Raw genomic sequence first — 25272 nt, 5'->3', positions numbered from 1 at the left:
TTGAGGTAGACATTCATTTTGAGATTCTTGGTGGACCATATATTTCTATTATTTCGGACAGAATGCACACGGATGTTTTATTGTTGCTTACGCTGTTTGTGTGGACAGCTGGAGTGCACGGGAGATACCGTCCCAGAGGGCGCACGCTTCAACCGTACAGACAGCTCAGGTTGGCACACGATTTACGTTATTCACAACTGTTGATTTGATTGCCATATAATTAAACACCAGTGGTGGAAAGTAGGCTCATTAGATTTACTTCCTACTAGATTTGTTGGTACTTGATGCCAATAGCTTACTTTTATTGCAGTATTGATACTTTTAATCAAAGTAAAATAAATCTTTTCCAATGCGTAATCGTGCGTAAAATGGACACATGGGTGCTTATTTGGAAGTTGAAATGTCGTGGTAGCCTAAACTCTTTAAAGGCAACATGATGCTTATTAAGTGGTAATAAAAGCACAACAGCCTATTGAATCTATACATTTATATAGAGTTGTGTGGGTTATATTCCAATTTTACTCCTGCCTCAGCACAAACAATAACATACAGCCCACTCCGGAAGTTTAGCTTAAGTCAATGGCTCCAACGCCAAATGACCAACAACAGTTAATTAATCGTTTCAATTCTCTCATTTGTTCCTTTGTTATTTTAATCAGCCATGTTGGCTGATTCTACCAGTCTGAGAACAGTGAGATATGAAGAGCTGTAGCTCTTCTTATGTTTAAAACATTCTATTTGGCCCAATACATATAGGCTATTCTATGTATTCTTATTTGGGGCATTACACTGTGTGTGGCTGTGTGATAGACTGCATGAGCAAACAGCAGCAAGAAAAATATCATTTTTATTTTATTTTATTGATATAACATCAAAGCAGTGTCAGATTAAAAATATATATACATTTATTGTAGGGTTTATTGTATTTTTGTACACTTGTATTCATGATGCATTGTATTGGTATTGTGACTGTTTCCCCCAAATCTTATCATTTTAACCTCTAAATCAACTCAGTTTTGCTCTTTGTTATATGTTACATGTTGTCATCACAAGAAAACAGAATGATTTGTAAAGGTCATTGTTGCATTGCTACAGGTGAAAGTTAAAAAAAAAATCTAAAGTTCTATGGACTCTCCAAGTGGTTAAATACATTGCATCTCTATTCAACAAAAACTGCAGATCAGCAGATCTATTATTTTTTGGCAAGACATTTGGTGCTGAGGGATAAAAGAGCAGACCAAGTACAGAGGCAACTCATGTCCAGTTTGCTAAGTATATTGATTGATTGATTGATTGATTGATTGATTGATTGATTGATTGATTGATCGATTGATATCTGTATTGATCATTAAATAAAACACATGTTACATGCAACATACATCTGAACATAGGATACATCAAACACTTATTTACAAGATACCATTTACAATTAGATGCAAAAAAAAAAAAAAAAAAAAAAAAAAAAAAATATATATATATATATATATATATATATATATATATATATACATTAAAAGGCTACGTCATACAAGTATTCAATCCCATAAGCCAAAATGTGGCTCCATGTCCAGCTTTGTATTGTCCTGTATTCACCACTTAACCTCGTTGTCCAGGGTCCCAAGGTGTCAAGGTCTTTACACTAACTAAAGTCTCACTTGCCTAGAAAGCTATAGGGTTCAAGTGGTTAAATCGCTATGCCACGTGTTGTGAACATGTGTCCTACAATGAAGTATAGACCCTACTTGAGTTTACAGTGGTTAACTAGCAAAACTGAAAGCTGGTGGCATTGTCTGCTGCCAGTAATAAAGAGCTACAGCAGTTGAGCTGACAACACAGGATGTGCCAGGTCAGTACAAATCATTTACTCAGATTATGTAACAGGTAATAATCAGAATTTGTTAATAGGCTCTCTAAATTATTGCTATTGTAGTGACTTTGTGGGTAAAGCTTATCCCATTGGAAGGCAGATGGCATTTCAATATAATTAAGTGTAATTTGTTCATACACTGGTAAAACGTATTGTAGAAATATGTAGAAAAAAATCACCTGCAGGCCAATGTGAAAATGGTGGTATTTCATCCTCAGCCTAGTGGTAATATGCCTGCAAAGTTTCACAGCAATCGGATGCTTACATTCATGTCATGCCAATCAGGATTGAATATGAAATATTGGACTGATCTGTCTTCATCACATGACTATAGATCGATTTCCCTGAGCGGCAACCATAGCTGCGGTGTCAAGCGGCAACAAAAAAAATGTAGGGTGGCATTTCATCCTTGGCACTTCAGACACTATGTTCATTATTTGAGTCATTTTGTTCAAAATAGGCCACACCTGCAGACTTTGTCATAGCCAATCATAGCCAATCTTAGCCAATCAGGACAAATGTGGAACATTTGTTTCTGCTCTGGCCTCCAGGGAGTGTGTGCACAGTTTCATGCCGATCGGTCCAATAGTGCCGGAGATTAGCTGTCCACAGTCGGACATGACAGATGGACGGACGGACGGGACGGACGGACGGATGGACGGGACGGACGGACGGACGGACGGACGGACGGACGGACAGACAGACAGACAGACAGACAGACAGACAGGGTGCTAAACAGTCTTGGCAACGCCTCCGACGTGCTTAAATGTCTCCAAGAAGACCAGATGGTGCCCAGAGCACTCATCTACACACTGACCTATATCACCAGCATCCCCATAAGATGCTTTAAATCATTCCAAAGTCTCTTTGTCTCTGAGTGAGTGAGCTAAGGTAAATAATGCTATAGCTAAATAGGGCATAGCAGTGGGTGTTTTTTTTCTTCTTCACAGAATCAAAGGTCATGATTCACCAGGATCCAGGATGGCTTGATTCTAGGCTTAAAATAATTGATAATTAATATTTTTGTAAATCTCTATGGGAAAAATGTATGGACGATTCTTTTTGTGGCAGAAAACCTCTACTGAACTACTGAACCACACTTAACTAAATATAGCAGACCCATAAAACATAACTGTTTTCCATAATGCAAAAAAAAAAGTACACCCGTGCAAGAACCAAATAGTGCATAGTGCCTCTATTCTCTAGAAGAGTGACCATGCGGCTAATGTTTATTTAGCAACGTTTTATTTGTTTGTTTTTTTTATATTATTTTTAAAGTTTTATGTGATGGGAGGAGATTTTATTAAGATCAGAAACCTCTTGGCAGTATCATGCACATAGCAATAAATGTTCCGTCATGAGCCAAATATCTGGAATGACCTTTGGCAGATGTTTCATTGAGGCTTACGATACAGTAGCTAATCTAGCTATATATGTGGCTGTCTGTTTGCTATTCATTTTGGGTTTAAGGCTTAGTGAAAAGGTACTCTTTTTTTCGGCAATCTGCCATCACAAAGCAGATTATATTCAGGAAGATTTGTTTTGGACAGCTGGAAATGTATCTCCATGGAAGATAGCATGACACTAAAGCTTACAGTGGGTAGATGTAGATCCCTTTGCATTTCATAAATGAAGTACTATGCCTAAACCTAACCCAAACCCTAACCCCAACCTCAGTGAGGGAACATAGGTCGAGGGAACATAGCCATGATCCCAATGAAGTTAACCCCTGTAACTTCCTGCATGGGGGGGTGGGGTATCCAAATTCCAGCTTATTACGGCTCTTTTCGATGATGCTACTGCTGGATTTCAGATAAGGTTCTCAGAAGCCAATTAGTGCTCTGCTCTGGAGGTAGTTCTAACCCAGAACTAATCTTCTAATCTTGGAACCCAGAACTCAGAACTTCTAATTTCAAAATCTAACTATTCATTTACGGAATGTCTGTCTGTCCGCTGTCTGTCTGCATGCTGACATCACTAATACTAAACAGTGTTTCTACCATGGTAACAGCCGCATTCTGAAACAATGCCCAAATTTGGAGATGACTGACATCACTGACTGACAGCCTGTCAGCCCACCCCACATTTGGACAGTGCCCATATTTGGAGATGACTTCATGACTGATATCACTGATATTAAACAGTGCCCAAATCTGATATACCTGCATGCTGAAACAGTGAACACATTTGGAGATGACTGACATCACGGAACACCATATATGGGCATAAATGAGTGAAACAGAGCCCTGACATCACTGATGTGTCTTAAATCCTACTATCCTACGAGCCGATACGTTCACGTCAGTGTACAACACAACCACGGGCAAGGACTAGTGTTACTAAAATAGCTAAACATTAAAAATTAAAATGATGACATACCTCTCCACTAAAACTAAAACCTAAACCGATCACAGAACTTCACAGGTTCTGTAAAACTTCAGGTTATGGTAGGTTCTGGTTATCCCTCGTAGGGATTAATAAGAATAAGAATAAGAAATTATAATGTATAGAAAATAAACACTTTCTTTAAGTCAAACAAAATATATGATTATTTGGTTGTTTTCTTTGATGCATCTCAACAAGCATTGTTGAGATGTTTATACTTAGTAAACTGTAGTAAATGTTATTTCAAAATTACTGAACATCTCACCCCCTTTGTTTCTCTTTTTGTTTCAGATTGAAAAGAGAAATACCCCTGACAGTGGGACGTTGCAAAATTGGCAGGTACAGTATAGTTATTATTATTGATTCTTTTGCTGTGGAAGTGAATGATCTATTCTAGAGCTAGATGGGCCTGTAATTGAATTGAACCGGCAGAACATACAGAGACACATGGGCATTTTAATCATGCTTTTGTTTAAAGCTTCCTATTAGTTGGATTGTCTGCTTCCATGTATCAGCGCAAAGCCAACATAATCCACTCTTAACCCGAGGAGACAGCCAGGATATAGTAGGAGTGAAAGTTCAGAAGGTCACTAATTGGTGGTGCATTGGCCCTACTAGAGATGACAACAAACCACAATATCGTCGCTTTCGGGTGGAATATCCACACGATGTACGAGTACACCCCCTGGATATGCTAGCCAGTATGTCACATGATGTACAATTACACACCCTAGACATGATGCTAATATGTCACAGGGACTTACCCCCAATCCAATACTGATGCTGACTGCCAAGCAGGGAGGAATTGGGTACCCTTTTTACAATATTTGATATGACTCAACTGGGGATTGATTTTAAACTTTATTTAGGACATTTTTTAAAGGAGCTATAGTCAACTTTTTAATTGTAGGGCCGACACTTTGTTTACATCCTAGTCTATAGACTAGAATGTAAACAAAGTGTCGGTCTGACAATGGCCAAAATGATTATTTTATCATTATTTTAGGCTTTTTGTGGTCATTTTTGAATAGAAACACATATATGAAGTTTATTTTTTTTATAAAATATTTTCGAAACATTATTTTTATTTTAGCATCCGTTTTTCAAGAAAAAGTTGACTATAGCTCCTTTAAATGTTTTCCTAAAATGGTATTCCCAAAATAGGGATGCCAGAGCGAAAGCAGTTGATACAATATAACTAGTAAGACTGTCCAGTGATGTATATCGGACCAGTTACCCATATATGGAGATCCATGTACTGTATATGGAGATATGCTTTGAGACCCAGAACGTGCTTACTCAGTTATTCTATGTGAAAATTTTATGACGTCTATCACATCTGACATCATACATACAATCCCTTTCATGCCCATACATGGAGATCCCTGTCTGAACCAGCCACACAGATATGGGCTGTCTTCCTCCATATATGGGCATTCCCATATGTCCTGTTAGATATGGGCTTAATATTGATGACATCAGGGATCTCCATAAATGGGCATAAAAGGGATTCTGTTAGAGTGGTTCCCATGAAATCACACATACAATACATTTTATGCCCATACATGGAGATCCCTGTCTGAACCAGCCACACAACTGTTATGTCACCTGTTTATGCCCATATATGGAGATCCCTGCTCTGAGTATCAGACTCTGATGTCACAGTGATGTGGGGAACCACAGTATCAGGCGTTATTCCTGCTCTGAGCCTGTGATGTCACAGTGATGTGTCAGGGGAACCACAATGTCAGGTGTGACGTATAGACAGACAGACAGACAGACAGACAGACAGACAGACAGACAGACAGACAGACAGACAGACAGACAGACAGACAGAGATATAATATAGTACATCTGCAGTGGTTAGAGGTGGTCTCTTTATACTTCCATTGAGAAATGTAGACCCTGATGTTGGGTACTGTAGGACACTGAATACATTTTTTTAAGTAGATGACGCACTGGATTGGACACAGCCTGTCCTCTGTGGGAAGCCATGTTCTCAATGTACAGGCCGTGCTCTCTGGTATCTGTCCATTAAGAATCTTCTTAGTGGCATTATGCTGGAAAAGTGTTGAAGTCCCAACATTGAGGATGTGGCATCGGGAACTAATGAATTCCATCGGGCTGGAGAGGTTGACATATAAAGTGTGGGGTAGACAGAGTGAATTTTGAACAGCTGTGGGAGATGTATATGAATGCCATGAAAATAAATACCTAATGTAATGTATGGGAATTATGTATTATTATCAATATCAAACATATCATTTTCCAAATGTCTGTCTGTCTGTCTGTCTGTCTGTCTGTCTGTCTGTCTGAGTGTCTGTCTGTCTGAGTGAGTGTCTGTCACAGCGTTTCTCCTCAGTGGCTGGAGCAATTGATCTGAAATCGCATCACCATTAGCATATGAACACACCTAACATAACTGTGAAGCCCGTTTGTCACTTTCACAAATCATATGCTGTATATTAGCATTTTTATGGTGTATCTATATCTATTCTGCATCTAGCTTGAGGCATATCTATTCTGCATCTAGCATGAGGCAACATGTTTAACCAGTTCTGTGTGTGTGTGTGTGTGTGTGTGTGTGTGTGTGTGTGTGTGTGTGTGTGTGTGTGTGTGTGTGGGCGGGCGGGCGGTGGGGGGGGGGGGGTCTGTTGTCTGGCCCTGTTACAGATTTTGTCCAAAAATCATGCAGATCGGTACACAGTATCTCTGTAGCCATTAAACGAAACGGGTATTTCTTACATTGATGCTCCTACATATTATCATGCAAGCACCAGTTAAAGTTACTTTCCATCCCTCATATACTGTGTGCACAGTGCACATCCCATAACCCACACACTGCACATCATTTCAGAGCTCATATCTTTGAACGGGTAAGGTAGTTACTTTAAATAGGCATGTGCATGTGGTATGTGTGTGAATGTCTGTGAATGTGAATGTCTTTGTCTTTATGTATTTTATGTAAAAAAAAAACAATAAAAAAAAATAAAAATATATATATATATATATATATATATAAATAAAAAGAATCTTCTTAGTTCTTCACTGTAGTTCTGGGGAAACTTTCTTTTCACTAGATAAACTTTACCGCTGCCATTGGAAATTGATGCAATCAATGGGAATGGGAATCAATAGGGAATTAAGTGGATAGGGAATCTGTAGGGAATCTATGGGAGTGGGAATCAATAGGGAATCAATGGGAGTGGGAATCAATTGGGAATCAATTGGTCGAGCTTCACGTGACAGCTGAAGAATATAGTCACGTCGGCAACCACACAGCAATTTCCAATTTCATCTTTTTCTAGTTTATTAGTCACCATGGGCAAATATCCTGTACACAATGATTACATATCATTTATTGCCTTCCATTCTTTCTACAGTCCCTTATACAAGAGGAGTCCTGACGTAACAAAATCCTTCAGCACAAAGTCAGAACAGATCCTGAGGATTGATGACCATGACTTCACAATGAGACCAGGTTTTGGAGGTAACTGCTTACAGTTTACACCCGCTATACTTAGTAAACTCGACCTGAGTTGCACTGTGCTTGGTGCCGGTTACACCCCGCCACTCCGACATGTCTCCATTCCGACACTAACCCTATCTCTAACCCTTACCCTAAACTTAACCCCTATGGAAGTGTCGCCACTCCGACAATAAGAAGTCAATTTCGGAGTGGCGACATGTCGGAATGGAGAGCGACACCCCTTGGTGCCCCCTCCCTGTCCGATCTACATCAAATCTCTTCAACAAAAATAGCAGATCCCGTGTTGTGTTCACATTTAAACATACAATTTCCTAATACCATACCAATGAAACGAAAGGCTTTTGCACACCTACAGCGACAGGTGCCGTCGAGGAGAGACCAAACAATGGTCGGCGAACTGAAAAGGCAAAAACTCCACGCACACTGTCTTCCAATGCAAAAAGGGGAATTTAATAAAGTAATGCAACGTTTCGGTATTTAAACCTTCATCAGGCAAACTTTTGTACAGAGTGTGAGAGATCTTTTTTAAAAAGGCTGACAGACCTATGGTGGACCAATCAGGACGCACCAACATTATGACATCACATTTTTAAGGTGATATACTCTCAAAAGAGAAACAAAATTCCATACATCTGTGCATTAATACCATATTCAACATTTTAAAAAACATGACAGTACATAGTAAGGGCAAAATGCCAAATATGAAGTATGAATAGTACAAAAATCATGTTAATTAATCAACAAAATAATAAAGGCAAAAAAGCAGGTGGAACCATCATGAAAAACTGTCCCTGTAAAAAAGAGAGGAGGGAAACAGTTTAAAATATAACCAGGTCAGCTTAAAATAGAAATAACCAGCATAAGTAGAAAAATAGAAATTGACACCATAATTAAAAACGTATCAAGATAAGAACGAATCAAAGCATGACATTTAGCAGTAATTCATCATTCAGGCCTTTTGGTGCCAAAGTTTGCAAACTAAAAATCCAATAATGCTTCACGTCTTTTAAGCAGCAGGTCATGATCGCCACCTCTGCGTGGCGGATCGACCTTTTCAATGCCGCAAAAACGAAGTGTTGAGATGTCATGCTTATGATCGTTGAAGTGTACAGCCACTGGGTAATCCCTATCATTTCTACGTATAGAGCTTTTGTGTTCACTAATCCTTAATTTTAGTTTTCTAGTGGTTTTGCCCACATAGGCTAAACCACAAGGGCAAAGCAACATGTACACAACATGAGTAGAGGCACAGGTTATGACACTTTTAATCGGGAACAGTTTGTTTGAATGAGGATGGCGAAATGTTTCAGTTTTATATGTGTTATTACATTGCGCACAGCTACCACACCGATAATTGCCATTTGGAAGTGGAGCTAAGAGCCTCTGGCGAGGCTGGGCAGGAGAAGATCTCTGATCAGCATGAACCAATCTGTCTTTCAAATTCTGTCCACGTTTGTACACAAAAAGAGGCTCGTGTACAAAAGTAGGGGCCCAGAGCAGGGTCGGATGTCAAAAGATGCCAGTGTTTTTTAAAAACTGGTTTTATGACTCCCGAGTGAGGAGAGAAAGTGGTGATGCATGTTACTGAAAACTTTTTCTCTTTTCTCTCACTTTTTCTTAATAGGTCTGCCCGTGGTTTTTTAAGTGCCATATCACATGCTTTTTTAATCCAATCAGCAGGGTAACCCCGCTGAATAAATCTAGCTGTCATGTCATCAGCTTTCTGGATATAGTCCTCAGTAGAGGTACAGACTCTCCTCAACCTAAAGAACTGGCTTTTTGGAAGCCCTCTCTTAAGAGGAGTGGGATGAAAACTGCTTGCCAACAATAACATATTTTTATCTGTTTCTTTTCGATACAAGGTGGTAACTAAAATATTGTTTTCTTTTATGATCCACATATCGAGAAAATGCACTTTTTGCGCACTGCAATCCATGGTAAACTGTAAGTGGCTGTTAAAACTGTTAAATATACCATACCAAAAATCTGTGTGCTTTTGAAATTCTAATGCTTCCATGTCCCCTTCTAAGCAAGAAAACTCAAATCATCGATAATCTGAGTACTTTTCCCATCACTGTTCATGACCACAGTCCTGTATCCTGCCATCCTGACACCATGCTACATTGTTCTCTATGTCTGCAGGTCCTGCTGTCCCAGTTGGGGTCGATGTTCAGGTGGAAAGTCTGGACACAATTTCAGAGGTTGAAATGGTAGGCTTTGCTGCGTGTATGCATTTAATCTCTGGTTATGAATGGGAATTACATGTCATAAATGCATGTTTTTTTTCAATCAATAAAAGGAAAAGGAAAAGGCAGAGATACATACTGTTAGATATCAGATTACTGATCAGAAATATGTCAGTCTACGATACCTGTTGTTCCACATATTCGGAACCATTGTCATCAGGGCCTGCATACACAATGTGCACAGTAAAATATTTTACTTATCTATTTCTAACTCAAGAGAGTGTACAAATGTAACTAAGTGGACTCCAATTAGTTACATTTGTGCACTCTCTTATTTAAAGCTAATTATATTCTCCTCATTTACCTACGTTGCACGGTGGAGCAGTTCTCAAAGTCACTGTTTAAGCACATAAACAGTGACTTGATGTGTTTAAATAATGCATGTTGTTTTGTTGTTAAAGGAGTGGTTCACCCCCAAAATGACTTCTTTTCTATTGATTAGTCACGCCATGGAGACTAGAGTTCAATAATATTTTTAGGTTTTTGTCGCATTCCTAAGACAAAAATGTGTGATAACAATAAATGTACCCCCATTCGTTCCGGATGGGGACCCGTTTCGAAACGGGTCTCCATCCGGAATCAATGGGGGTAAATTTACTCTAATCAAACTTTTGTCTTAGGAATGTGACAAAAAACCAAAAAATATTATTGAACTCTAGTCTCCATGGCATGACTAATCAATAGAAAAAAAGTCATTTTGTGGGTGAACTACTCCTTCAATGTGTATTTTCAGACATTTAACAACTTAAGTCTTAAACCCTCAATTCTTGTTCAGCTCCTTTTCCCCTCTACACCACATCTCTTTGCCAAAATAGTTGTGAGCTTGTTGATCTGCTATTTTCTGTGAATTTTGCTTTAGTTTAGTCTTGATGGCATCATAATGGCTGATTTTACACTTGGTTGCATGCTAAAAAATAGCAGATCTACAAGCTTGTAGATCTGCCCCTTTTGAGGGGCCTAAAATGAAAAGATGTTTACTACTTTACTGTTGAGGCCCCAGGTAGCTGCCCAACCTTGCCCAATGGAATATTTGGAGTTACTTAATGGCAGGGCAACTTCACAACACAAACCTGTACCAAAGTATGATTTTTCTTTAAATGAACCCCTCATCTGCTTGGCAGGATTTCACCATGACGCTGTACTTGAGACACTACTGGAAGGATGAGCGCCTGTCCTTCCAAAGCAACAAGAACCAGAGCATGACCTTTGATGGCCGTCTAGTGAAGAAGATCTGGGTGCCTGACATGTTCTTTGTTCATTCCAAGAAGTCCTTCATCCACGACACCACCACAGATAACGTCATGCTGCGTGTCTACCCTGACGGCAAAGTCCTCTACAGCCTCAGGTAAAGACAACTCACAACTCACAGCGGTGTAAGCTTGTCTCTCTCAGCTAAGGGCAAGGGGTCCTCCAGGCGCGTGTACAAGGGGGCTTGAGCCCCTGCCCTTTTATCCGCCTGTAAAAAGTGCCCTCTCCAGACCATGAATGCAGTTTTTACTATGGTGAAAAAAATTAAAACGCCCTATTTCCATACCATACCTGAAGGCAGCATTCAAGAGAATTGCCTCGTCCAGACTCTACTGAACTTGCATGCAGCATCTTATGCTGAAAGAATTGCCCTCTCAGTGTAGAAATCCATGCCGGTACGCCAGTATCTCCAGTATTGACTTGTGTATTGACTTGTGTATCAAGCACCAAACATAGCTGACCTCCAAGCTTGTCAGCTTGGAGGTCTGCTATTTTTGACATTTTCACCAAAATGCCCTTTTGGATATTTCAGGCCCCTGCATCTCTAACATTCTCTGCATGTCCCTGGGGTCCTCGGTATGAAAACAGACCCCTGGTGCTGGTGCAGCATGACAGAATTATAGCTCAGAATAATACTGGATTCAAGAAGGCTCGTCGCATGTCATGGGTTTAATCTCCGTAGGAGTTTGTACTAGTTTGGAGTCAGATCCGATTTTCCGAGTATTCCGACCTAAAGGCAGATTGGTGCGTGAGGATGACACTAGGCCCCCACAGAGCATGCTCTCAGCTTGTGTTGTGCTCTCTCTTCCAGTGAGCTGGATAATCTTTAATTATCTTTGTTGATCATCTCCGCACTGCAGTGGTCGAAGAAGCACTCATACTGTAGATATTGTAAATTCAAGTAAAAGTCCTATTCACATTTTTACTTGAGTGCAAAAGTCATGGGATCAAAATGTACTTAACAGTAACAAAGCAAAAGCACAAAATGTTTCTAAATTTGTTAAAAATTGTTCTAAAATAGCTGATCTGCATGCTCAAAACGTGTCACAATACAACATTTGCCTCTGAGATGTACTGTAGTGGAATATAAGTAAATGAGCAGAATATTTTGGAACATCAATTTCTAATCAACAGACCAACTATGGAGGATATCTTGCCAATAGTTGGAGTTATATTATGGCAAGGTAACTACACAACCCAAACCTCTGCCCAAGTCAAGTGTCATTTTGCTTTAACGGGTTGGGTTAACTTGGGTACAGAGCAGTGGAAAGATTGACCCAAAAGGAGCCTTATGTCCACATTAAACCACTTCCACACTGGCAGTGTTACACAGTATGCTGGTATAAATCACTCTAGATATGTTTTTAGTGTGTCCGTGAACTGGATGAAATCCTATCTGGAGGGGAGAGAACAGGTGGTGGATGTGACCGTAACCCTGTCCTCCCCCTCGCAGTTAGCTACAGCTTCCTCAAGGAAGCATACTGGGGCCTTTACTGTACCTTAGGATATCAGCATGTGACTGTAATCTGTTCTTGTTCGCGGATGACTTGGCAGATCCTGGTCTCAGACCAGGACAAATTGCAAGTTGAAAAAGCCCTTCGCTCTGAATCCGTATTTGGGTCCAAAGGTTTACTAAGTAGTTTACAATACAGTATCCTGGATAATGAATAATAAAGAATTGTTCTGTTGTGAGTTGTCTTGCAGGGTCACAGTCACAGCTATGTGTAGCATGGACCTCAGTCGCTTTCCTCTGGACACACAGACGTGCTCCTTGGAGATAGAGAGCTGTAAGTGGATTATTTGTTGCTTGTATCTCCAAATTTCAATTTGTGTTTTTTCCATAAATTAATGCCCTAGTTCGTCACACTAGTGTCACACAAAAGTAGCTAATATTGCAGATCTACAAGCGAGTTAAATAAACACTGAGGATTTTACAGAATAGATTGGGATAAATTAAACAATCAACAACAATGATGTTATTTTTGCATAGTACTGTATTTATTTGTCTGTCATTTAATGTTTTTATGAATTGAATGCAAAAGGACCCCAATGTAAACAAGCCATTGTGCTTTCTTGTGGTATCCTATTAGTAGACCTTGTATCTGAACTGTACTGTCCTGTACTTTTCCTATGCAAACTTCTAATAAAGTATTCAATCAATCAATCAATCAATCAATCAATCAATCAATCAATGGTGTATTCCAACTTCACCGTTTGATTGTCACCATAAATACCCCATCATTCGCTATGAAAGGGTTTGCACATGCACACAGCAGACTGTTCACTGTGATCCTCATCCGTCCATCAGATGCTTACACAGATGATGACCTGATGTTGTACTGGAAGAAAGGGAACAAGTCACTGGCCACAGATGAAAGGATCTCTCTCTCCCAGTTCCTCATCCAGGAGTTCCACACCACCACCAGGCTGGCCTTCTACAGCAGCACAGGTACCATGCAGCAACCTGCTTGAAAAGGCCACAGAATGTTTTATTAATTATAACCACTTATTTTGGACATGTCATCATTATAGGCTGACACTTTAGACTTTTTCCGGCCGTATTCGCGCTAACGGCCGAATCGCGCCGCCCACTCCAATAATAAATCACATCTTTAGACAGGATTTTCTCCGGATTGTGTCCCCAGACCCAACGAGAAAGTTTTTTGCGGCTGAAATAGCTTTAGATCGGGCTTCTAAATGGGTTAGCATTTTGGCTACGTGTCAGCTAGCTTCCTCCTCTGGACACCCATAGGATTGACCGGAGTGAAAACACAGGCCAGTTGGGAGAGGGTCGACGAAAGCTATAAAGAAGGTCAATGGAGAAATTTCTGGCACTCTAGCACCCCTTGTGGCCGGATGGCACTGTATGAGTTAAGGGATTCACCCAAAAAAAAAAAAATCTCTATAGATTACTAACCCCATGGAGATTTCTTTGTTTTTGTCACATTCCTAAATCAATAATTTGATGACCAGCTGTGGTTCCCTATGGAGACACAAAGAGCCTGCGTTGTTCCCTATGGAGACACAAAGAGTCTCTAGACTCTATTATATGAGGCAGAAGAATGATAGCATGGTATCATCACTTTGTCCAACAATCTTCCTCAGGCTGGTACAACCGTCTGTACATCAACTTCACGCTGCGTCGACACATCTTCTTCTTCCTGCTCCAGACCTATTTCCCTGCTACTCTGATGGTCATGCTGTCCTGGGTGTCCTTCTGGATCGACCGCAGGGCTGTACCAGCCAGAGTTCCTCTGGGTGAGACCTAAGACCATTGTTATCTAGTACATAATTATAGTATATAAGCCACTCTATCGGTATCGGTCCAAAATGTTCAAGCGCTTTCACAACGCAGAAACATTGATGGATGTCCCTGTGTCCTCCTGATTGGCCGAGAAGAAACATGCTAAATAACATTTAACATGGATTCATGAAACGACATGGCAGGCTTGTGTACAAACGTAAACGTACAGGTAACTTGTATTTATTAACCACTAAAGCCCCATCAGTACGGTCATCCCTAGGTTCATGAAGACACTCAATACAATTCAGCCATGAAGTTTTCAAGACATTTAATTTGGGAGCAAAGTAAGAAAAAAAGAAAACACACCTGGTGATACAAACCCTGCCTAAACCAATATATGTTGCTCCATTTGTATCCATTCCTGAATTCCGCCACGTTTAGAGCTTGCAGATGGGCTACTTTCAGTGAAGAGATATTGAGCTATATTTTCGTCCATGCCTTATCCCTAAACTTCTTTGCCTTTTTTACGATTTTGAAAAAACATTTTAAAATACTTCAAATAGCCGATCTACATCAATACATTGTGAGTTTATAGAGGCATGGACGAAGATATAGGGCCCATGGGGTAAAAGGGGAACAAAGGAAGGGGTCAAAGATAGAGCCTTGGGGTGCTCCGGTCAATAGCAGTGGTGTAAAGTACATTTACTGTACTTGAGCACAATTTTCTATTTTCTACTATTTCCAATTTTCTGTACTTTTACTTCTACTCCACTACCCCACACGGAAAGGAAATATATGCACATATATGATATTATATGTGACATATATGAAACATATATGTTGCATATATGCCATATTCATGGTAATATATGTTCATATATGTGGATATATAGGAACATATATGTGTCATATATGGCTTATATATGTCAACATATATGCCATAGTCATGGTCATATATTTGCATATATGTCATACATAATGTCTCATATATAGCTCATATATGTCTGACCTTATGCATATATGTCATATATAATGCCTCATAAATAGCTCATATATGTCTGACTTTTTGCATATATGCCATACATAATGCCTACATCTCACTTTTATTTGCAAAATAATGTGCATATAAGTTTTATATAACACAATTTATCATAGTACTTATTTTCTACTTAATGCAGGTCACCCCGGTTGCTGGGGGGCCGAGTTATGGCCTTTTTAGCGTGCTGCAGTGGAGGGGGTGCTCCACTAGGGGGTGCAATCCCTTTTGGATCTGTTCTGGAGCAGCCGGAGTCGGTGGCCCCCCGGGAATTCCCCATGAGCAGCCCTGCATGTTGGGGTGGTCATTTGGTCATTTTTGCACTTTTTGGCAGCTGGAACAGGGGGTCCCTGGAGCTCCGGGGGTCCTGGGAGGGGTGGAGGTTGTGGTTTGCCAGACAAGGACTGTGTGTGCAAAGTTTGGCATGGGGCAACGGTGGCAGAGATATGAGTTGGGGAAAAGTGTGACGTGACGGACAGCCAGCATTTTCACGCGACGGGACCAACTACATCGGACTCAATGTCAAAAATCAAGTCAGAATAAGTGTATTTTATCTGAAAAAATATATAATTGATGCTGTGTGTTTTTTAATATAAAACTAATATAACATTCCTATGTAAAATAACATCCGCATTTATTAATATAATTATAGGCTATTAATTATATTATTAAAATTATTTATAGTATGTATTATAATTATAATAGTTGTAATAATTATTGTTATTATCATTATCAATCAATTTATTATCTAATATAATCTTTGCATAAGTGTTGTTCATCACATGAGAAACAATGCATTGTTGCATCAGCAGTTACAGGGTTAAGTTCCCAAACTTGGTTAGACCAGTGACATCACACAGTGCTTTGATGTGCCTGCAGAGTGAAACTGGATTGAACCGGTTTGTTTGAATTGCTTTCAGTGACTCACTGCCACTGCCAGTGAGTGTGAATGCAGGCAGAAGGCTCTCTCATGGACTAAATTTATATCTCCTTTTGGTAGGTGAAATTTAAACAATACTTAACCACTGGATAATGTATGTTAAGAATGTTGTCTGTGGTGTTTTTGTCTGTGGTGTTTCCTGAAGGGCCCATGCTAACCAGTAGACAAATACAAAGCTAATGCTAACTGATGCTAAAGTTATTACAGTACATCCTAAAGGAACTGAATGTTCCAACTGTGTTGAATAGCTTATACTATGCCCTTTTGATAGAAGTGGCAGTTTTTTTGTTTTGTGCTATCATAGGTGCTTTGCTGTGTACTGTAGTATGTGTGGCTATAAGCTAACATTAGTTAGCAATTGTTCCATGTTAGCAGCATGTGTTGTTTGTAGCTAGCTAGCTAATGTCAATTTGCTAGTTGTTCAATGGTAGCAGAGAGTGTACAAATGGAACCAAACAACCCCTAACAGGTTAATTTGGTTCCATTTGTACACTGTTAGAGTTAAGGGGAGACCTTGACATTTTAATCTGTTGTTGACTGTTGGCCCCCAAAATAATCACATTTGAACTGCATGGGGACCTCCCAAAATATTCACATTTTAACTGGGGACCCTCCACCACCAAGTACTTGGACTGCAGTGAGCTTGTAGATCTGCTATTTTCACATTGGTTGCCTCTTTCTTATATCAGCTGACAATTTGGCCAATGTTTGACCTGTTTGTATTTAGTGTTGTTTACTTTTGATGTTAGATCTTATAGTGGAGCTGATGTTAACACCACTGACACCAGCCAGACAAAATGACACACATCTGACACTCAAAGGAGGCATGTGCTTGATCCATCATCATTTGTCAGATCATTTAATTTAATTTCTGGAATCAAATTGGTTTAATTAATTGATTGTGTGTGTGTGTGTGTGTGTGTGTGTGTGTGTGTGTGTGTGTGTGTGTGTGTGTGTGTGTGTGTGTGTGTGTGTGTGTGTGTGTGTGTGTGTGTGTGTGTGTGTGTGTGTGTGTGTGTGTGTGTGTGTGTGTGTGTGTGTGTGTGCACACTGTAGGAAGAGTCCTTCAAGGCGTGTTAAAGAGGACTACGCAAATCACTGCCTTGTTTCCATACCTGGCCGATCCCTAACTTCCTTACTCCTCACTCCTGGAATTGCCCGAAAAGACAAGAGTGAGATTTCAACTAAATTTCAACAAATGTTCTATATGCTGACCCCAACAAGTTGATCGCCACAGATGTCAGACCTGTTGACCTTGATTTTAGCAATTCTCCAGACAAGGGCATGTGTTTAGTTTTTTAAGGAGAAAAAATAAAACACATTCTTGTTTTTTAGGAGCAGTATTACAATCCAGTAGATGGGAGTGGGTTTCTTGCATGGAGAGTGAAAACACTTCAAAACGAAGCCTCAGAGGGACAAAAGAAGAGAAGAAACACTCAGCCACTGACAGGTATGTGATTTTGATTATAGTTAGAATTTCACATGTTAAATAATTTTTTAATGTGCATAGGCCTATAGTGCATTTTTGCTACTGTGGTGGGCATCGCAAGGGGGTCCAGTAAAAAGACAAGTGGCCCTCTGGTGTAAGGGGTAAAAACTGTCTTAACGTTTTTGAGAAACTAAACCCAACATCACATTGTAGCAAATCGCGTGGGTGCCCACTAGGCCACTTGTTCCCAAGCAGTGGGTCGGGATCCATATGTGGGTCGCAGACACATTTTTTAACGTCCCTTATATTTGTATAAAAAAGTAGTTAGTGAAAATGGCCTAAACTAGTGAAAACAGCAGATCTACAAGCTCACAATGCGTCGCACCGCATTGTGAGCTTGTAGATCTGCTGTTTTCACTAGCTTGGGTCCTGGGCATAATTTCTCTTGAGCTAATAGTTTGGGAACCACTGCTCCAAGCCATGGCCCATTGGTCAGAACTAGTCCCAAGTCCCAACATACCTTTCTCCTAACCCCTACAAGTACATACCTTTCTCCTAACCCCAACAAGTTGATCGTCACAGATATCAGACCTGTTGACCTTGATTTTAGCAATTCTCCAGACAAGGGCATGTGTTTAGTTTTTTAAGGAGAAAAAATAAAACACGTTCTTGTTTTTTAGGAGCAGTATTACAATCCAGTAGATGGGAGTGGGTTTCTTCAGCTAACGACAGAAACCCAGTGTCTTGAGGGCATCGCACTGATGATGGTCAAGGAGAAGATGAAACAGACCTTCACCCATTGCCAAACAATGGTTCATGACCCAGTGAAGTCCTCTGAAATATTCACCACCTTTACAAGATTTCTTGACATTGCAGGAATGGTATGTCGCTCTTTAACTGTCTTGCCTTAAAGTCAAACTGAAATGAAAAATGACTTTAAACAGATCACATCCCTGGTCATAGGGTGAACCCATTAAAATGTATGCCATGTTGTCTGTATTCCATCCTGTCTGCAGATACAGGATTTCAGTCTGATGTTTGGTGATGACATAGCTGCAGAAGTGGCCTACTTACTCACTACATGCAGTAAGTCCTTGAACAAAGCTGTGGACTCGCCCAGACAGGCGACCATGTAGATCTGCTTCATAATGCTGAATCCACAACAGAAGAACTGGAAAATGGTACGCTGGAATTAAAGGAATAATACTAATGGAAGAGGGGATGGTTTTGAAACCAAAATGTAAACAGATTTTAGTAAAAATGTCTTTGTTTCCCCCCCACCCTTGTATTTTCAGGATGGGACAGTGAGATGTCCTCCATCTTGCCTTATCCACCACATGCCACCCTCACCTCAAGGCCGCAACGAGACCAGGAAAGCTCTCAGCCCGACAAGCCATTGACCACCTTTTGAAGTTTATCTAGGTAAGGTTACAGTTCAATTAAAGTTTTTAAGATGGCTCACTGTACTGTCCCTAATATTCACCCTTAAAACTATACTTTTCTGAAATTATGCGATGACCATGCTCATCTGTAATCAGCGACTGATATGTGTCTGCTTCTAAATCTAAATACTGAATGAAGAAATTCAAAAACTGTCCTGGGTGTTCCCAAAAGCTTGATTAGATGCTAAAATGACAAAAAGTAATTTTGAAATTGGAATATCTCTTTAAGTTACTCTAGACCCCCGGGTGTGTTGTTATAAATATCCCCTACCCTGGCTGGTCACCCACCATTCACAAAAAATGAAGCATAGTGTTGCAGTTGTCAATTCTGTCAGCTCATTTCTTTGTCTCACTTGAAACTTTACATTTTCTGTTTACTGGAGAGATGGGGAGAGAAGGTTGCCGTTGAACATGACAATCCCTGCTACTGAGAAAATAAGTATTCCATAGCAATGGCATAGCAATGACTGTTATCAGAATATAGCGCTATTTAACACTTATTTGTACTCAACCTTTGAATATGTTTGGATTGTCATAATATTTTTTCCTCTTCATTCCAGGCATTGAACACCTGCAAGCTCTACAGGGACTTGTTGAGATGGTTGGGGACATGGAGATGGCAGATCCAATGTGAAAAGTTTAGGTGTTGGCCATTGAGGTGCAAGAGCTATATCCAGGTATGTATAAATGTATAATGGATTTTACATTTTTGATGGTACGATTATAGTCCAGGTAAAAATTTGGGAGGTAGACGAACATGTTCAATATACATTTCACACTACAGTGAGAAGATTAACTATCTTAACTATATCCCATACTACGCTTTGTGATCTGTTAGAGCTAGAAAGTTAAGTTTCCTTTAGGCCTGCTTTACACTGGCAGTCAAATCCAGCCTAAATCAGATCTGAGTCACATTCAGATTGGAATCCGATTGGCTTAAATGGTCACATGGAACCAATCAGATTCCAACCCGGATGTGACACAGATCTGATTCAGGCTGGGTTTGGCTGCCAGTGTAAACCAGGCCTAATTAGATCACACAATGGTCTGTTTCCATGGTCCACTTGAAGAGCAGAAACTTTGTGAAATGTGTTAATCATGGAATCTTCGTTCACTGGCTGTGGACTCTGTTCTCGTTGGAACAGGTAGCCATTCACCACAGTGCTAAGAAGGACTGCAGTCGCCTGTTCCACCAGCTGTTTGACAAATTCTTCACGACTGAAGAACTGGAAGGATGCAGTTGTCACAGGGAGGCATGGTGTTGTTCCAGAGCTCGAGGGCAAACATATGCTGGACCCCACCAAAGTGGAAAAGATTCAAAGTAAGTTTATCTTACACTTACACGTTTTGTAAAGTATATTCAGATATACAGTATGATGTCACCATTGCATTGGTTATATGTGGGAAATAATGTGTCTGACACATTGTGCAGTAGTTAGTAAAGAAATGCTGCCCAGCTTCAACATGATGTTGCAGTGGTGAGAGTCTCTCCCAGTCTAGTCAAATACTTTTTAATGTAATATTGTAACATCCCCCACTGACTGAGCAAAGGACCGAACATGGGGAAAACTAGCCCCATATAGAACCTCACTCTCCGCTGCATACCGTTGTGCTCCTCGAGATGAGTTCCTAAGCGGATATCCCTGGGCTGCTGTAGAATGCCTCCACGCCGAGGTAGAGGTTCTATCCAAAAAGTAAAGGTAGTTCCATGCTCCCAGAGTATGATTTTCCATCCCGCGGTGCATAACAGTATGCAGCAGAGGTTCTATATGGGCTAGGGGAAAACATGTTTAATGTGCTATTATAGCTAATTTCATCTTCTCTGTCTCCAATCTTACGGTATAGCACCGGAGCTGGATGGAAGGCAGTATCGGTGGAAACATCAAGACTGGTTGGACAACGCTGAGGTGATTCACAGCAAGGGGAAGAGCAGGCTGTTCTTCCTGAGAAGACTGCGATCGTTTTGCCACCAAACAGTTTTTTTTTTATTAATGTGGAATAACGTGCTGGGGAGGAACAACTGAGCGAGTGACACCTTCAACTCAACAGACTGGTGAGGAAGGCGCGCTCCGTTGTTGGGTTCTCCTTGTAGGGGGTGGAGGATTAATTGGCCAGGATGCAAATGGCTAGGACGCTGGATATCCTCCCACCCCCTCCACCTTCCTTGGATAGACAGAGGATCCGATAGATTCATCTACCCAGGACGGAGATGTGAGAGACTGGGAAAGTCCTTTGTGAATGTTATACAATGAGAGACACAGCGGTCGTTTGGACAACTGTAACTTAACTGGAATAATTGTTACTGACTGTTCCTGTGCGGCTTTGCTGGGAGTCCAGCCCATGTCACTTGTACTTTTTTGCACTGACCAATGGACATTTTGCATTCTCTGTAAGTATGTGCCTGTATGTTAATTACTGCCCCACACACACACACACACACACACACACACACACACACACACACACACACACACACACACACACACACAATGTGTGGCCATTAATGTGCCAGGCTACAGCAGTCGATATGTCGTCAGTTCAGTTTTCAAATGGAACATACAGTATCAGTGTCAGTTGAGTTCTGCTTGTATGTGAATAAATGCTAATAATGACTTCAAGATTGTGTGTTTTATTTTGTATTCCTGTAGGTATATATAGAGAGTATGGTATGTGTATCATTTAACACATATATGTACATATATGTGATATTCTACATATATATGTGTACATACCAGTCAAAGGTTTGGACACAGCTTCTCAAACACACATTGAATAGAAGCTGTCCAAACCTTTGACTGGTAGGCTATGTGCATATATCTTGCGACCATATATAAACATGTGTGCATATATACATATATGTACATATATGTTTATATGCACACATATATGACATATATGACATATAGGCGGCCATTTTTTTACATGTGGCATATATGTTAGACATATATGCATGCATATATTAAAAACATATATGTTCATATATTTTTCTTCCATGTGTACATCTCACTCTCAGAGGCAAATATTATACTCCACTCCACTACAATTATTTGGAAACTTTACTAGTTACTTTGTAGATTTGGATTATTATTACAAAACATACATTTACCACTTCAGCCCTATTTAAACTTGTAGATTTACTATATATAACAAATGTTCCATCAATTATATTATAGCTTAAGTGATGCTTCGTTTTGTTGTTTTACTTTAACTTATGAGTTATGACCCACCCAAACATATATAGCTTCCACAGCAGTGGTGTCAGTTCAGAAAAAGGTAAGGTATGGCAACATGACTGGTGTCTTGCACGCGCGCCAAGTCATGTTGCCATACCTTAGCAACAGGCATGATACATTTATTTTAAGAAGTACATTACATTTTTTTCCCCCGGAATGGTTGTTCAAGTGCAGCTAAACTTGGCATAGGTTATAGTAAACGTGCCACAATTAACAATAATGAATTGCACCAGTACCATTTTGTCAAGATGGGGAGAATACAAGTGTGGAGAACATTATTTATAATACCTTGTTAAAGTGACCATTTTGTAAAATTTTGCATTTGTAGTTATTTTACTGTAATTTAACAACATAATAACCAGAACAGATAGACAAAGAGACATTCATGGATTCATATTCAAAAGTAACTTTTATGTTCCCCCCTGGACACAGGGTATGGCAGCTGCATACCCCTGCCATACCCAATTGACGCCCCTGTTCCACAGCTCACACCAGGTGTCATGACGATGTATTGCATGTGTTTCAGGCATCACCACAGTGCTCACCATGTCCACCATCATCACTGGAGTCAACGCCTCCATGCCCAGGGTGTCCTACATCAAAGCCGTGGATGTTTACCTTTGGGTCAGTTTCGTCTTTGTCTTCCTGTCCGTGATAGAGTATGCTGCAGTTAACTACCTGTCGACACTACAAGAACGCAAGGAAAGGAAACTTCAAGAATCGGTGAGTGTCATTCAGTCAACTCAATTTGATGTTGACTGTACAGTACTTGTGTGCTGAAATAATAAACAGTTTATGGTGTCACAGGTCAATTCAGAAACTAATTTGACCCTCATTGTCCAGGCTTCCTAAACTTAATGCAACAACCACACTCGGCAAAAATTGCTACGGTTGAAAATAGAACCTCTCTGCCTTTATGTGTTCAAAATACACTTTTTGATACTACTGCTCCAACTTTGGTCAAAAACACACAAATCGGTACACATTAGGAGCACACTTTTCTATTTGACATGGAGAATTGGATTCCCATCAGCTCAGTGGTATTGTGGTTAGAGTGTCCAACCTGAGACCTGGACATCTGGGTTCAATCAAGAGAGTTGATCAATGTTATTGATCTTCAACATATGGCTTTCTCACCTAACAGCCTTTAACAGATCAGAGAATGACAGTAATGTTCACCATAAAATGCTATTTTATCATTTTCTTTGTATGTAAATAAGGATATGGGTATGTGATTAACATATATTATCACCTGGCATTCATCATTGCTCTCGTATATTATCCAAGCTCTCAGGCAGGCAGCATCAGATAGATTGGATAAGCCCTAGATTGGATAAACTCGGCCAACGATTGCCTGCATGATAATCTATATACTGTAACCTACAGTCCTCTCCTCTGAATGCTGCATGATGTGCAAGAAATAACGTGCATTACAAGTTTGTATTCTGAAATGATACATCAAAGAATAACCAGCATATCTTATAGGATATGATTATAGTTTATTATAGTTTTTAAATAATGTATTAAAATATTCTGTGTTGTTCTTCCAAAATTGATACTGTGCTGTATTCACTATTCGGGATTAGATTTTAAAAATATATACAATTAAAAAATAAACTAAAACAAAAAGTCGGGGGGAGCCCCCGTGTCCTATGGCAAATAGCCAGGGTTAATGAGGTTAACATAATCTTTCATGTTTTTAAAATTGTTCAATTGGGATATTATCAAACATTTCCCTAAAGGAAAAGCATGTATTTAATTCAGTCTGATCAGAAGCAGGGATAAAACATGTATTCCCATCGGCCATAAATAAATATTAATGACCCGAGGAGGGCTATCAAAAGCAGAAGCATGGACAAATAAGTGCTTTTTGTCTCTCCCCGTAGCTACCTTGCACATGCGGCCTGTCACACCCTGGGGTGATGTCCACAAGCTACAGTGAGATGGATAGCTACACCACAGGCAACTACGGCATGCCAGAGGAAAACGGGATTAAACGTGAGAGGATGCTGGTGCAGCTGGCCATGGAGACGGACCAGGTCACCGGCCATGTTGGCTCCAGCGCCTACAGCAACGTGTGGATTGACACGCATGTCATAGACAAGTACTCACGGGTCATCTTTCCGGGAGCCTACACACTCTTCAACATGATTTACTGGTCCATCTACAGTTAATTCATTGCATGACAAACAGTGAAAATAGACTGATCACATTTTTAAACGTTTATTTTATCTTTTGCCTCCGACACCAGGTCCACGGTTACTTTATTTTGTCTCCCTTGTGAGAAATTTGTCTTGGACACCCGCACCAGCAACATGCACACAATACAATACAATACAATACAATACAATACAATACAATGGTGCACAGTGACACGTACAGCCCATTTAGGCCTATAAATTGTCCTCCAGCATAATAAACCAGTAAGACGCCCTATGGGGAAGGAGCGACCTCGCCTTTAGTGTGCACATGGGCACATGCATGCATACGCCTGGGTGACAGCAGACTGCTGGGCGAGCACTGGCGCTTTGGCATGTGATCAACTCTGCACAGCCCTGGCTGGTTGTTTAAGTTGGACAAAGTGTGGCAAAAATGTGGCCATATCATTCAAACAGGGACGGATTAATCCCAGAGAGGGCCCCTGGCCGATAATTTTTTAGGGCCCCCCCACCCTCCTTCATAACCCCCCTCCCTCCCGACGCGCACTACCCA

General features: G+C 40.3%; 1 protein-coding gene and 1 long non-coding RNA gene across 2 annotated transcripts; both read left to right on the top strand.

The window, feature by feature from the left end:
• Positions 1-62: 62 nt before the first annotated feature.
• Positions 63-24734, top strand: LOC308300580 (gamma-aminobutyric acid receptor subunit rho-1-like; the record flags this gene model as incomplete). Its single annotated transcript, XM_080744451.1, has 10 exons — positions 63-169; positions 4544-4591; positions 7636-7742; positions 9885-9952; positions 11110-11333; positions 12941-13023; positions 13545-13685; positions 14342-14494; positions 23087-23283; positions 24447-24734. 10 exons carry the CDS (start codon positions 63-65, stop codon positions 24732-24734), a joined length of 1416 nt encoding a protein of 471 aa, XP_080600577.1.
• Positions 18958-19951, top strand: LOC308300569. Its single transcript, XR_013962839.1, has 3 exons — positions 18958-19066; positions 19181-19307; positions 19888-19951. It is a non-coding gene; the product is annotated as an uncharacterized lncRNA (long non-coding RNA).
• Positions 24735-25272: the final 538 nt, after the last annotated feature.

The sequence above is a fragment of the Nannobrachium achirus genome, assembly GCF_963921795.1.
Source record: "Nannobrachium achirus genome assembly, chromosome: 16".
In the NCBI taxonomy this organism is placed as follows: domain Eukaryota; kingdom Metazoa; phylum Chordata; class Actinopteri; order Myctophiformes; family Myctophidae; genus Nannobrachium; species Nannobrachium achirus.
The sequence above is the reverse complement of the archived record's forward strand: the minus strand, read 5'-3'. Positions and strand labels throughout refer to the sequence as shown.